This window comes from Dendrobates tinctorius, unplaced genomic scaffold, assembly GCF_039654945.1.
Source record: "Dendrobates tinctorius isolate UK_male_01 unplaced genomic scaffold, ASM3965494v1 ptg000504l, whole genome shotgun sequence".
NCBI classification, from domain to species: domain Eukaryota; kingdom Metazoa; phylum Chordata; class Amphibia; order Anura; family Dendrobatidae; genus Dendrobates; species Dendrobates tinctorius.
The window spans coordinates 1,010,343-1,026,762 of record NW_027362163.1 but is presented as its reverse complement, the minus strand read 5'-3'; the positions used below and the strand labels follow the sequence as shown (position 1 = coordinate 1,026,762).

At 45.5% G+C, this 16,420-nt stretch overlaps 1 protein-coding gene across 1 annotated transcript; it reads left to right on the top strand.

The window, feature by feature from the left end:
• The first annotated feature begins 2,880 nt into the window (after positions 1–2,880).
• LOC141078128 (oocyte zinc finger protein XlCOF8.4-like) lies at positions 2,881–12,000 on the top strand. The gene is made up of 6 exons (XM_073564965.1): positions 2,881–3,109; positions 3,239–3,418; positions 3,502–3,625; positions 3,709–3,806; positions 4,005–4,095; positions 11,210–12,000. The coding sequence occupies exons 1-6, from the start codon at positions 3,038–3,040 to the stop codon at positions 11,944–11,946; spliced, it is 1,302 nt and encodes a 433-aa protein (XP_073421066.1). The 5' UTR covers positions 2,881–3,037; the 3' UTR covers positions 11,947–12,000.
• The last annotated feature ends 4,420 nt before the right edge of the window (positions 12,001–16,420 follow it).

Genomic DNA, 16,420 nt, shown 5'->3' with positions numbered 1-16,420 from the left:
TTACACCTCGTACACACACGGCTCCGCTCCTTACACCTCGTACACACACGGCTCCGCTCCGTACACCTCGTGCACACACGGCTCCGCTCCGTACACCTCGTACACACACGGCTCCACTCCGTACACCTCGTACACACACGGCTCCACTCCGTACACCTCGTACACATGCGGCTCCGCTCCGTACACCTCGTACACACGCGGCTCCGTACACCTCGTACACACACGGCTCCGCTCCTTACACCTCGTACACACACGGCTCCGCTCCTTACACCTCGTACACACACGGCTCCGCTCCTTACACCTCGTACACACACGGCTCCGCTCCTTACACCTCGTACACACACGGCTCCGCTCCGTACACCTCGTACACACGCGGCTCCGCTCCGTACACCTCGTACACATGCGGCTCCGCTCCGTACACCTCGTACACACGCGGCTCCGCTCCGTACACCTCGTACACACACGGCTCCGCTCCTTACACCTCGTACACACGCGGCTCCGCTCCTTACACCTCGTACACACGCGGCTCCGCTCCGTACACCTCGTACACACGCGGCTCCGCTCCGTACACCTCGTACACACACGGCTCCGCTCCGTACACCTCGTACACACACGGCTCCGCTCCGTACACCTCGTACACACACGGCTCCGCTCCGTACACCTCGTACACACACGGCTCCGCTCCGTACACCTCGTACACACACGGCTCCGCTCCGTACACCTCGCACACACGTGGCTCTGCTCCGTACACCTCGTACACACGTGGCTCTGCTGCATCCACCCTGTAAACCCCTCCTTACCCCACACAGAAACTTCCCCTCATCCAGCACCATGACAACCAGCACAGCAGAGTCCTGCACATACAGAGGCCCTGATCATGTGACCCCTGACTTCTCCCCTCCTTTGACCTCATCACAGGTCCTCTGCGCACAGAGCAGCCATCGCCTCAGGCCAATTGCAGCATGGCAGCCACGGAGCTGCACAGCCAATGAGCGGCTGCAGCTCCACGATCGGCCCCTAAGCACTCCGGGCGGGCCCCTACGACTGCGGTAGATAGCCTCTGCTTGGGTGTTCCAATATGGCGGTTGGCTCTGTCACAGCTTCCGGTCGCGGAGCATTGTGGAAGCGACACAAGCATCGGGAGCTGTGGCAAAGTTTATTGGTAATTATATATTAGATAATGGCGCTTACCTGACACTGTCTGTAAGTTACTGTGCACAATCCTGCTGGCAGGCTCCCTTTAAATAAAAAAGAACCTATACATTAGCATTTAGTGAACATGGTAAAAAAAACAATTGTGGAATTGCACTTTTTTTTGCAATATCACCTCACTTGGAGTTTTTTTTACCAGTTTTATGGTACACAATATGGTAAAGTAAATGGTGTCTTTCAGAAGCACAGCTCGTCCCGCAAAAAACAAGCCCTCACATGGCCATATTGATGGAAAAATAAAAAAATGCTATGGCACTGGGAAGAAGGGGAACAAAAACGAAATCGCAAAAATGGAAAATCCCAACGTCGGGAAGGAGTTAAACCTTTTTTAAACCCCTCTGATCAGTGCGATCACACAACATACAAGCCTCTGATGGCTCCGGTGATGCCCTGTACTACTGTAGTGCCGTGTATCATCACTGCCTGTCAGTGTAATACTAACGGCCCCATACACATGAGATCAGAGTTGGCTGATCGGTCATTTGGCAGACGGCGATCTCTCCCGACTCCCCCATACACACAAATATTCCAGCTTTCCTGTGGTCTGTATGAGAGAGTCGCCTCCAGACTCCTCTAGAGGAGGATTATCTACAGGAAGAACAGACGGATTATCCTCTGAAATTCAGGATGTCAGATCCTTCTCTGCCCTGACATCATCTGTCGGGAGGCCCCCAAATACATTATATGGTCGGCCAAACCCCCCGAAATCAGAGCTTTCATGGAACTTTAGTCTAATGTGTATGGGGGCGTTATAAGGTAACTTATTGGACGCTGCCTCTGGCCCTGCCTAATAGACCTTCATACATTGCAGCCCAGACACCATTATTAGGCATGTAAGTATCGTAGTAACTAGGCCGCCCCATACTATCGAGTACTTGGAGGCGGAGGGCATTCAGCCAAACTCTGTCACACCTTCTTAGATGCCATGTTTTCTTTTCAGGGATTTTGTTGAAGCCTCATCTGTGCCGTCCCTGCGGTGTACATCTATGTTCTGGGGACCAAAACGGTTAAACTTTTGTTGTTAAAAAATAATAAAATGTCTTCTGCTTTTTCCATGTTTTTTTCTTCTTACAAGAATTGTTGGAGCCAATTTTCTTTAGAAACATTTTAATATCGGCTTTTTCTGGTATTTTCTTGTAAGATAGGAAAGCCTAAGGCCAGAAATAATCCCCATAAATCACTGTACATGGAGACTTTGGGGTCAGATCATTTCTGTCCGCGTTGATTGTGGAAACAAAAAATCTTTTCTAAAAGCCTCAAACTTCTGTGTGTGACTCAGAGCTGAGATCTAACGTGAGAGAAGATTCCAGTGCGGGGAAGACGGGAAACCTTCATATAGACGGCCGGTGGGGATGGAGGCAGTGACCGACTCTGGCCACATCTGTCTCTAGAGCCGCAGTGGAAGATGAAGATGTCGTCCTCATCATGAAGGAGTTATTTCTCATGTCGCGTGTAATGAATCTCTCCTGCAGTATTGCTAATGCCGATTCCAGTGTCGGTAATGAGAGGAGAATTAGCGTTATGGAAGATGAGTCTATGAGGAACGTGTTCAGCTGCCGACTCCGAGGAGGAAACTGCTTGTTGTCTGTGGCCTAAATATATAGGTTTTATTAGTAGATGTCAGGGGAGAAAACTAAACCCTGTAAGATAATAAATCTCCTCATATGTTTCCCTTATTATCTCCAGTAATTGTATTATTACACAGGATTCTTATGATGTTACATCGGATCATCTTCTTCTCATTCAGGTCTGTACAATATCGGATCCTCTCAGTGAAGATCTTCTACAAAAGAGAATTTTCCTGATTTACCCATTAAGGTTGGATATGGACAGAGACAAGATGGCGGAGAGGATGTTACACCTCACCCTAGAGATCCTCTTCCATCTCACTGGAGAGGTGAGAGATTCTGATGACGTCACATTACATCATTCTTATCTATGGAAATAACAGATGGACAGAACTGAAGAGGTGAGGACTCTAGAAATGTCTGTAGTGAGATTTATTAATGTGCCTCTCCATAACCAGGATTACACAGTGGTGAAGAAGACCTCTAGTGATCGCTGTCAGGACCATGTGTCTGAAGGATGGGGAAGACCCCTGAGCCCAATCACGGGGCCTCCACCTCACCCCCTGATCCATGAGGACATCAGTGACCAGAAGATTCTAGAACTCATCTACAAGATGACTGAGCTGCTGACTGGAGAGGTGACACTGCTGGGAATGCTGGGACATTATACAGTAACACTATGAAGGGACCGGGGGGATGACGGTATCATTGTATGTGTCAGGTTCCTATAAGGTGTCAGGATGTCGCTGTCTATTTCTCCATGGAGGAGTGGGAGTATTTAGAAGGACACAGAGATCTCTACAAGAACGTCATAATGGAGGTTCCCCAGCCCCTCACATCTCCAGGTAATAGACAGGACTAAATACACACGGCCTATAATTATCTGTATGTAGAGAATGAATTCAGTCCCTGTATGTGTTTCCTCCAGATCTATCCAGTAAGAGGACAACGCCAGAGAGATGTCCCCGTCCTCTTCTCCCACAGGACTGTAACCAAGAAGATCCCAATGTTCCTCAGGATCATCAGGTAGATGGAGAGAAGGTGTCAGGAGATCTCCCCTATGATGTGTAGACGGCTGTGAAGGTCTTGTGCTCAGTCTTGTTTTATCCACCAGTATTATACGTTTTATACTTGTGTAATGAGAGCGGTGGAGATTGCAGGATTAGAGCTGATCATAGATGAGACTTCTCCATCTGTCTGTGACTTTTACAATATTTGTTTCAGGGTGAAGATCTGACCCATATTAATACTACAGAGACATATGTGAGGGATGATGAGTGGTGTCAAGAGGAGATTCCCACATATGACTACCCAGGTGAGTAGTAACCACTGAATGCAGAGAAGTCACAGATTCCTCTCAGTCACCGGCTGTGGCTGCTTTATCGGTGGTGTAGTCCGGCCGTATTACCACGATCACCATTTTGCCTCTAGACCACAACATTCTCCTCCACCCAAAACTGTTCAAATGACTTTGGGCATTGAAAGCCCTTTTCTATAGAACTTAAAACCAATTACATTGTTTTTGATCCTAAGGAATTCAGATTACTGCACAATCTCTCCTGAAATGGGGAGCAATATTAATTCCTCTAATCTGCTCAGGATCCATAGTAGCTCCAATGGTCCACCATAAATGAGGGCAACTCTGGTTTACTGTTGTTTAATCTGTATTTGTAGTTTTCAGTTAATGAGATTCTCGTGCTCTGGGGCAGGGCTGTGGGTGGGGCTTTATGTGGTGCTCTGATTACATATTATTATTATTTTTTTTATTATTTATATAGCACCTTTGATTCCATGGTGCTGTACATGAGAAGGGGTTACATACAAATTACAGATATCACTTACAGTAAGCAAACTAACAATCACAGACTGATACAGAGGGGAGAGGACCATGCCCTTTCGGGCTTACACGCTACAGGATCGTGGGGAAGGAGACAATAGGTGGGGGGGTTGCAGCAGTTCCGGTGTTGGTTGAGTCGATATCTCCGGTAGTGGTGAGCAGGTAGCAGGGTCATAGCAGGCTGTAGGCTTTCTTGAAGAGGTGGGTTTTCATGTTCTGTCTGAAGGATCCAAATGTGGTTGATAGACGGACATGTTGGGGCAAAGAATTCCAGAGGATGGGGGCTATTTGCGAGAAGTCTTGGAGGCAGTTGGGTGAGGAGCGAATAAGTGTGGAGGATAGAAGGAGGTTTTGGGAGGTCCAGAGATTACATGAGGAAAGGTATCGGGAGATTAGTTCAGAGGCATATGGGGGAGACAGGATATGGATAGCTTTGTGTTATGAATGGGTCACGAAGGAGGATAGCAGGCCCAGGCTAAGCCACAGAAAAACAGAGGTTGGTCACTAAGCAGATTGCAGACCCCTGATCCTATCCACACAACTAGCAGTAGCCGTGGAGCGTACCTACGATGATCCTAGACGACTCGGCACATCCGGAGAGCTAACTAAGCCTAAAGCAAGAAAGGGGAAATCTAAACTGCCACGGAGCAGACCCCAAAGGAATAGATAGCCCCCAAACATAAAACATATATTGTCGGTGAGACAAGATGAAAACACAAACGCAGGTAGAAAAATAGACTGAGCAAATGATGGGGCCCACACTGACTAGACAGGACAGGAAGGAAAGATACTGTCTACATTCACGCAAAAAACCCTGCAAAAAAAGTCCAACACGTCTGATGCACAAAAAACACTGAAGTCGCACGACTTCGCCCCCACTATATCAGCAGTCTGGTATATTCTGGAAGCAAAGCAAAAAGAGACCAATATAACCGTGGAAAAAACAAACTGGCACAAGCAGTAACATGTGAGCGGTGATTCAGCACAGCCCCAACCGGAGCTGGCTGACCCGCACAAAGCAGAGATAGACAAAACCAGATCAAATGCAAACAGACTAGCAAATGAACCACTTAGCTTAACCATGCAGGAACAGAACAGGAGACATCAGACCTCAGCAGGCAAAGGAAGAAAATCACCAGCAGGGATAGAGGGAGTCAGCTGTCTTAAATCCCAATCAGAGACCCCAGATCTCCAATCGTCAGTCTCATTATCAGGTGGCAAGCCTCTGTCAATCAGATCAGCTCCACTACCAGTAACCACCAGAGGGAGCCCAGAAAGAGAACTCGCAACCCCTCTGTCAATCTGACCAGCTCCACTACCTTCAGTAATCACCAGAGGGAGGCCAGAAAGAGAATTCACAACAGCTTTGTAGGTCAGAATTAGTCATTTGATCTGGATACGCTGAGGGAGTGGGAGACAGTAAAGAGATTTGCAGAGGGGAGAAGCGGAGGAGTAGCGAGGAGAAAGATAAATTAGTCGGGCAGCAGAGTTAAGGATGGACTGGAGAGGTGCAAGGTTGTTAGGGAGACCACAGAAAAGGATGTTGTAGTAGTCGAGGCGGGAGATGATGAGGGCATGCACAAGCATTTTAGTAGATTGAGGGTTGAGGATAGGACGGATTCTGGAAATATTTTTGAGCTGGAGGTGACAGAAGGTAGATGTGAGGTTTGAAGCACAGGGCAGAATCAAAGGTTACTCCGAGGCAGCGGACTTCCGGTACTGGGGAAAGCGTGATGTCATTAATTCTGATAGATAGGTCGGGTGAGGAAGATCTGTGAGATGGAGGAAAGATGATGAGTTCAGATATGACCACATTGAGCTTGAGGAAGCGAGAGGAGAAGAAGGAGGATATGGCTAATAGACACTCTGGGAATCTGGACAGCAGAGAGGTGACGTCTGGGCCAGAGAGGTAGATCTGAGTGTCATCAGCATAAAGGTGGTACTGGAATCCGTGGGACTTTATGAGTTGCCCCAGATCAAGTGTATAGATTGAGAAGAGTAGTGGTCCTAAAACAGAGCATTGGGGGACTCCAACAGAGAGAGGGTGGGATGAGGAGGTAGTGTGGGAGTGGGAGACGCTGAATGTGCGGTTGGAGAGGTATGAGGAGATCCAGGATAGGGTCGAGGTCTTTGATGCCAAAGGAGGAGAGGATATGTAGTAGGGTCAGTGGTCCACTTTGTCGAGTGCAGAGGACAGGTCTAGAAGCAGGAGTATGGAGTATTGTCGGTTTGATTTGGCTGTAAGTAGGTCATTAGTAATTTTGGTCAGGGCTGTGTCAGTGGAGTGATGGGGCGGAAACCAGATTGTAGATTGTCAAAGAGCAAGTTAGATGATTGGTGGGAGGAAAGTTCAGCGTGGATGTGCTGCTCCAGGGGTTTTGAAGCGAATGGGAGCAGTGATAATGGATGATAGCTGGACATGGCTGTTGGGTCGAGGGTTGGCTTTTTAAGGATAGGCGTGATTGTGGCATGTTTGAAAGCAGAAGGGAAAGTCCCGGACGTTAGTGATAGGTTGAAGAGGTGGGTTAGGGATGGGATAAGTGTGGTGTTGAGGTTGGGGAGGAGGTGGGATTGGATGGGGTCGAGTGAACAGGTAGGTTGTGAGGTGCGATTTGGAGAAGAGACAATTAAGCTCCCCTTCAGTGATGTTGGAGAGGGAGGTTATGGGGTTTGGGCACTGGTCTGGTATACAAAGGGGTTGTGGTGTTTGAATGATGGAGACTTGCCTTGCTTGGTCGATCTTATTTTTGAAGTGTGTGGCAAAGTCCTCAGCAGAGATGAGGGAGGTTGGAGGGGGCAGTGGTGTGACCTTTGGGCGCACACGGCTATCACATGTGCAGGGGGGCTTATCTTTGTTATTCCACCGCTGCCAACAATGTGATGAAAACTGCAAGCTAGTCTTGCCCTAACAATTTACTGCAGGGGTTTATTGTAGATATCCCACTGCTGCCACAGTATGTCACAAACTGCTAGGATTTATGTATATCCCACTTTCCAGTTCCACTTTGAAACTCGCAGCTCGCCCGCGCACCCCTTACCCTCAGGTCAGTCAGAGAACTGCACCTAGGATAATTAGTCGCCGGACGGGCTACTTGTGCAATGGCTATTAGGCTCGCTTGCAGTGAGGGAATTATAAATGCTTTGGCCGCAGCCACACAATCAGATTATAAAACCTGCTCAGTCACTGCCAGCTCTACCCACCTAGCCAAAACACACTTCGCAGCCACCAGTTTCTGATTCTCTATATTAATATTTAAAATTAATACAGGGGTTCCGAAGCCAACCCGAATTAGTAGAGTAATTAGCTTATAGGCACGTGAATTCATCACAGAGCAAGGAGACGGAACTAATAAATTTTATATTTACTTTAAAAAGTAGGCAGTGTTTACAGAGATATAAAAAGATCTTACAATGGGAGACAATTAAAATATGTACAATGCGAATACAAATAAAAGGGGGGTTAAGAGAAGAAATAAAACTCACATGCATCTGTATTGGCTTATGACAGGTCGCTGACCCCTCACTGACCTGCCCCCCATTATTACATAATGCATATAATAGCATTGATATCATTGTTGATAATGCCTATAATATTGTGGCTATTGTTGGGCTTATAAAAAAATTACATCCAGCAAAATGTCACCGGCGATGGCGGTGTCTGCGCAGTAGCATCTATATCAACTATATACATCAGCACAATTTTGGAAACAAAATTTTTTTCGTTCGGAAGTTATAAGGGTTAAAAGTTAAACAGCGATTTCTTATTTTTACAACAAAATTTACAAAACCATTTTTTTAGGGACCACCTCACATTTGAAGTGAGTTTGGGGGGTCAATATGACAGGAAATACCCAAAAGTGACACCATTGTAAAAACTGCATCCCTCAAGGTGCTCAAAACCACATTAAAGAAGTTTATTAACCCTTCAGGTGCTTCACAGGAATGACTGGAATGTGTAAGAAAAAAATAAACATTTACTTTTCTTTCACAAAAATTTTCATGTAGACCTAATTTTTTTTTACTTTTTGCTTCATCAAGAGGCAAAGCAACCTTGGACATTGGTGTGCCCCAATTCACGAGCACTAGGGATAACGCTAGTACTGAACATTGTTCCCTGAGTTGGAGACATTTCTCCAGAAGTGCTATTTGTCCTTGTTGTACTGGTCCTTGTGTGTGAGGATGGATCAGAATCACTGCTCATTTCTGAGCTATCACTGTGGCTGCTAATAAAGCCCTCGCCATCCTCATCACCATCTGACACTGCACTTTCTTCACTGTCAGAACATAAAAGTGCATAAGCCTCCTCTGCACTATAATACTGACCGGCCATTTTATTCGTTTTTATTTTTTTTCCATAAATAGAAAACTACGACGTGACTGACATGACCTAATTATTGGGGAGACAATTGAGAAAAGCCTAATTCTTTAGCCTACCTGTTATGAACAGGTCACCGAGGAGGATGGCAGGAATAGGCTAGGCCACCAGAAAACCAAAAAGGTTGGTCACTTAGCGGATTGCAGACCCCTAGTCCTAACAACACAAATAACAGCAGCCGTGGAGCGTACCAATGATGCCCTTGATGCCTTGGCACAGCCGGAGAGCTAACTAAGCCTAAATCATGAAAGGTGCAATCTAAACTGCCCCGGAGTAGACCCCAAAGGAATAGACTGCCCCCAAACATATATTGTCGGTGAGACAAGATGAAACACAAACGCAGGCAGAAAATAGACAGAACAAATGATGGGGCCCAAGCTGACTAGATAGGATAGGAAAGGAAAGACACTGTCTGCAATCACGAAAACCCTGAAAAATACAACATGTATGATGTACAAAAAAACACTGAGGTCTCACGTCCTCGCCCCCACTATATCAGCATTCTGGTATGAAATGGAAGCAAAGCAAAAGAGACTAATATAACAGGGGACTGAACAAACTGACACAAGCTGTAACATTTGGAGCGGTGGTGTATTACAGCCCCCAGCAGGGAGCAAGCTGAACCCTCACAACAAGCAGAAAGAGACAAAACCGGATCAGATGCAAAGGATTAGCACATGAACAACTTAGCTGAACATTGCAGGATCAGGGCAGGAGACATCAGACCTCAGAATGCACAGGAAAGCAATTATCACCAGGGATTGAAGGAAGTCTGCTGACTTAAATACTCCAGTCAGTAATCCCAGATCTCCAATCGTCATTATCATCAGGTGGCAGACCTCTGTCAATCCGGCCAGCTCCACTACCTCCAGTAACCACCAGAGGGAGCCCTGACCCAGAAGTAAGAGAATTCACAACACCTACCCCTAACTTTAGAATAAACCCTAACTTTAGCCTAACAGTAACCCTAACTTTAACCCCAACCCTAACTATAGCACTAACCCTAACCTACCTTAGTTGTTTTTTTACTTTATAGCAAAATCGCTGACTGACACAGCTGTTGGCAGCAGCACTTGTAACACTTTCTCCTCTAATCTCTCACTGACAGGAGATCTGAGGAGAAACAGCGTTTTTATGATGCAGATTGCCCAGAAAAGTTTGCTGCTACAACAAACTCCTAGTGATTTGTCTCGTTGGCTGGTGTGATGCTGACGTCATAAGGACCTGAACCAACCAGGTCTCAATGAGGTCGAGGGTCACAGGATGCGTTGTGCGCCAGAATCCCCTCATTATAAGGTACGTGGGGGGCCCGATGAGCACAAAACCGCCGACCGTAGATAAACGTCAGTGCTGCACAAAGCCCTGCTAGCGCCGACATTTGTCTACTATTGGTGGTCACAAAGCAGTTAAGTTAAGGGTGCCATCATTTCTGTCCAGGCCTAATACATGAGTTTTATTTTTTTAAAAGTACTGTGGAAGCATGGCTGAAAAGCAATGTCTGACTTTCATTTGCTTCAAGTTATTTCTGTGACCATTGTGGGTTTTTCTGTCAGTAAACGAGGGGTACCAACAACATTGACCACATGTGTAGGAGGAGTGAATATTTTGACTCCACAGCCACTTTCCGGAAATTAACACACAGTGGATGTTGGAGAGTGAAAATTACACATTTGCCATTTTATTACCCAGCACATAGTGCCCAGATTGTGCTCCAGGAGACACACACCATAAATTAAGTGGATTCTTCGTACTATAATATTGCTAAATACAGGGATTCTAAATGTTGTTTGCGCACACTGCAAGACTCCGAAGTGAGAGCGGATTTTGCAGGATTGGTTTATAGAAACCTTGTTGCTTTTCAGCAGCCTTTGAGCCACTAATAGTGTGGGAACCTCTGTTTTTCCATTGACAGATGATGGACCTGAGTGGGGACTTGTTTTTTGTGAGATGAGAATTGGTATTATTTTCACCTACATAACATTGATTGGTTTCTAGTTATTTGATATTGGGAGGCAGAATGAACAAACAGTTGAACACCGCACACTACTGGTTCATCCAACAAGGTTTTCTATTAGACTGTGAACTGTCATTGTCTTGGTAAATAATTAAAGGTTTTTTACATAGCTTGCAATTTTTATTGACAGTTTAAGTAGAAATGTTCAAAAATATAAAACTCAAGGATATTTTATTAAAAAATAATTGTTTTTATCTTAGCAGATGACTGTACCAGGAGATCAGAGGGACAGCTGACATCTTCAACTTTTAAATCTGATGATCTTGAGATTCTACAAGATACAAATGAAGTGATTGCTATTACTCCAGATATACCATCATCCATTCGCAGCAAAGATCTGTCATCTGATCCTATGAAACAGGTCCCATCTCCTGATTCATTACTGACTACTAAGGAAAATCAAAGTCACAAAAGAGGCAATAAAAAACAAACTGCACCTTTAGCAAAGAAGTCATTTTCCTGTTCAGAATGTGGGAAATGTTTTGCACATAAATCACTGCTTGTTACTCACCTTAGAACTCACACAGGAGAGAAGCCTTTTTCCTGTTCAGAATGTGGAAAATGTTTTAACCAGAAAGGGAATCTTGATGACCACCAGAGAACTCACACAGGGGAGAAGCCTTTTTCATGTTCAGAATGTGGGAAACGTTTTAACCGGAAATCAGATTTGGTTAATCACCATAGAACTCACACAGGGGAGAAGCCTTTTTCCTGTTCAGAATGTGGAAAATGTTTTAACCATAAAGGGAATCTTGTTATACACCAAAGAACTCACACAGGGGAGAAGCCTTTTTCATGTTCAGAATGTAGGAAATGTTTTGCACGTAAATCACATTTTGTTAGCCACCAGAGAATTCACACAGGGGAGAAGTCATATTCATGTTCAGAATGTGGGAAATGTTCTAAACGGAAAGCTCTTGTAAGGCTAGTTTCACACTAGCGTTTAAACGACGCGCGCACGGCGCCGCTAAGCCACGCCCCCTGCCGGCTCCCTGCCCGCCCCTTCCTGACATCGCCTCCTCCGAGCGCAGAGGGCTGCATGCGTTATGCGCACCCTATCTTTAGCATAGGGTGCACTGGCCGTGCGCAACTATGAATGTAGCGTGCACTGCGCATTTTTGAATGCGTCGTGTGCGCCAAAATGCAACATGCTGCGGTCGGCGCGCACGGCGCACCTCCAAAAATGCGCAGCGCATGCTACATTCATAGTTGCGCACGGCCAGCGCACCCTATGCTAAAGATAGGGTGCGCATAACGCATGAAGCACTCTGCGCTCGGAGGAGGCGATGACAGGAAGGGGCGGGCAGGGAGCCGGCAGGGGGCGTGGCTTAGCGGCGCCGTCGTTTAAACGCTAGTGTGAAACTAGCCTTAGACATCAGAGCAGTCACACAGGGGAGAAACCTTTTTCATTTTCTTAATGTGGGAAATATTTTACTTGGAAATCAACTGTTAATAAACATCAGAGACGTCACATAGGGGAGAAGACTTTTTTTGTTCATAGTGTTGAAATAGTTTTAACGGAAATTGGATCTTCTTAAATGGGTTGTCTCTTGTCATTCCTCATGTTTGCTGACAAATGGATAAAACTAAACTTTATTCCAAATCTAAAATTGTACCCATAATTTACCCCCTGCAGGTTAGTCAGTAACATAGTAACATAGCTATTAAGGTTGAAGGAAGACTTTAAGTCCATTTAGTTCAACCCATATCCTAACCTAGCATGTGTGTGGGGCTCAAGCAGAGAGTAGAATGTGTGGGGGGTCAGGCAGAGAGTAGAGTGTATGTGCAGATCAGGAAGGGAGTGTGTGGGGATCAGGCAGGAGGTGTCTGAGGTCTGGTTTTTAATTTTTTCCTAATTTTTTTTTCCTGACTTTTTGGAGCTGAAACTAAAGTTTTTGAATTTTTCGTTCAGTTTTTTCTTCAAAAACTCCTTGAAATACTCATCTTAAAGAAGTGGTGAAATCTTGCTCTTATTCTTCATGGCAGATTTCCATAAATTAGTAATACTAGAAGGGCGTCTGCGTATGATTTGGGAGAAAGTTTATAAAAAATAAAGAGACATGTAAAATAAAGCATCTTGATCTCTGCTTGTTGGTGTGAACAGCTCAGATGCAGCCCTATGGTAACAGACTACAACAAACCTGTGTAGTCAGAGTCTTCAGGCCACATTGGTTGAGAAATTACAACTTCCAGAATTCTTTAGATGCGTGGGCTGAGCAATTCATTACATAGTGGAATGTGTTGATAACAGTAAAACATAATGATCAATGTAAATTACAATATCCCACAGAGAGCTGGATTTGGAATGATGCTCAAAATCAAGGAGAAAAATCTAATTACAGGCTGGTCCAACTTCAGTGGAAAGTCCTCTAGAAAAAGAAATGATGCTCAGGAATGTGTGTGGCCTCCATCTGCCTGTATGACCTCCCTACAATGCCTGGGCATTCTCCTGATGAGGCGAATGTTCTCAGGGATCTCATCCCAGACCAGGATTAATGTATCAGTCAACTCCTGGACAATCTGTGGTGCAATGTGGTGGATGGAACGAAATAAAGTCCCAGATATGCTTGATTGGATTCAGGTCTGGGGAATGTGCATGTCAGTCAATAGCATCAGTGCCTTCATCATGCAGGAACTGATGACATTTCAGCCACATGAGGCCTAGCGTTGTCATGCAGCAGAAGGAACTCCGGACCCACTGCACGGACCCATGGTCTCACAATGGGTCTGAGGGTCTCATCCCGGTACTTAATGGCCGTCAGAGTACCTCTGGCTAGCACATGAAGGGATGTGTGGCCCTCCAAAATAATGCCTTCCCATATCATTACTGACCCACTGCCAAACCGGTCATGCTGGAGGATGTTGCAGGCAGCAGAACTTTCTCCACGGTGTCTCCAGACTCTCACGTCTGTAACATGCTCAATGTGAACCTGCTCTCATTCATGAAGAGCACAAGGCACCAATGTTGAATCTGCCATTCTTGGTGTTCTCTGGCAAATGCCAATCACCGTGCACAGTGTTGGGCTGTAAGCACAACACCCACTTGTGGATCCTTATGGAGTCTGTTTCTGACAGTCTGAGCTAATTATGCAAATTGTCTCATCAGAGAGGAAGAGGACTAGAACTCTAGTGCCACCTATTGGAAGTAGCAATCCTAAAAGTCAATGTCGACCCTTTAACGAGCCTTGTTACATGACTTAGGATAAAAGCCAAGCCAGACAGTCTGAGCAGTCACATGGATGTTAGTGGACTGCTGGAGGTCATTTTGCAGGTCTCTGGCAGTGCTCCTCATATTCCTCCTTGCACAAAGGAGGAGGTAGCAGTCCTGCTGCTGGATTGTGGCCCTCCTACGGCCCCTCCACGTCTCCTAGTGTACTGGCCTGCTTCCTGGTATCTGCTCCATGCTCTGGACACTGCTGACAAACACAACTACTTTTCTCGCCACAGCTCGCACTGATGTGCCATCCTGGAAGAGCTGCACTACCTGAGCAACTTCTGTGGGTTGTAGACACTGCCTCATGCTACTGTACACGCTCTAGAGATGACAGCAATGACAAAACGCAAAAGTGACCAAAAAAACAGCCAAGAAGGATGAGATCAGAGAAATGGTGTGTTGTCACCCCCTACAGAATCCTCCTTTATAGGGTTGTCATGCTAATTGCCGATCATTTCTACCTGTTGTCTGTTCCATTTGCACAACAGCAGGAGGAACTGATTCACAATCAGTGTTGTATCATAACGGGACAGGTTATCTTACAGAAGTGATTGACTTTGAGCTACATCGTGTTGTTTAAGTGTTCCCTTTATTTTTTTTGCGCAATATATTATAATATCTACTTAATAAACAGTGCCCTCATAGATATCCTATATCATAAGGTATCCTTCCAATATCACATTCATTTGTTTGTCATAAATTACATTTATGTATATTCTGATTAGTGATGAGCGAATGTGCTTGCTACTACTCGTTACTCGCCCGAGTATCACTGTACGCGGCGAGCACAGTGCATTTCCGGGATTACTCGGCGGGAAATGCTCCACCCAGCATCACCATGCAGCGATTTTCTGCCAGGCACTGTAACGCCGCAGCCATCTTTGTTGTGGTCGTGCAGTTATTGGCTGGCCGCACAGCATCATCAAGGGTATAAGAGACTGGAAGCCGCCCTGATCGGTGCATTCAACTCTGGATTGAGATAGTGTAGCTCTGCTGCAGAGATAGGGTCAGATTTGGGGAATTATTAGTCAGTGTGGGGTCTACCATCCTAAATACTCACATCCAGCTAGACCAACAGTCCTTCTAAGGACTAATTCCGGAGTATACAGGTTGCAGTGTTAGGTAGGCAGGGGAGCGTACGTCGCTCTATACATATCAGTGCAAGGCCGGCAAGCACTCTATGTGTGTATATACATATCATTTGCATACAAATTCAGGCCTTCATTCCACTGTATTTGCTGCCAGTTACTCTAGTTCTCTACACTATTTTGGGGTAAAAAAAAATACAGGCCACATTGAATAATCTGGTATCGCTGGCAGACGTCTGATGTATTTGTGGCCTACAAATTGTGGCAATTCAGGCCTATATTCCACTGTATTTTCTGTCAGATACCCTAGTTCTCTACACTATTTTGGGGTAAAAATACAGGCCACATATTGAACAGTGTGATATCTCGGTAAAAATACTTCTCTTTCAAGTTATTATGGCTGCTTCATGACTGTCTTAAATGCTCCAACTACTACACCATCATCTTTTGCCTAGAGGCATTCACTGCGCAGATAGAAAGTCTGAGGAGCAGAGGGTTAACGCTTGGATGGTATTGTACTCTGTCTCTGGATTACGAAGGCAAAATCTTCTAGATTAAATCATGACTGAAAGAGCCAGAGCAAGATCACATGGAAGAGCAGGACTCGCAACTACTGAAGTGTGCTGTTCCTGGGCCGCATTCTGAAAATCCATCACCTACTAATACTGAACTGGTTGGACGATGATGTAAAAAAGGAGCCCCTGTACTTTCTATAACAGAGATTTTGACATTTCGGCTGCATTTCAAGAGGTGTCAATTGGAGAGCGTGGTGGTCATAGATGTGACTTCTATACCACCACCTGAGCTGCCGCCTCTCCACCACCTGAGGCGCCGCACCCTCGACCTTCTGTCTCTTCCCTATTATCCCGTAGAATGTTAGTCCACAAGGACAAGGTCCTCTATCCTCTGTACCAGTCTGTCATTGTAAATTTGTTTACTGTAAACGATATCTATTACTTTGTATGTAACCCCTTCTCATGTACAGAAACATGGAATTAATGGCGCTATATAAATAAATAATTATAATAATACTATATGGGTGTTTCCACTAGACAAACCATCCAACATGTTATTGAATAAAAATCGTTTTTCTGACAACTGTTCAGCTGTGC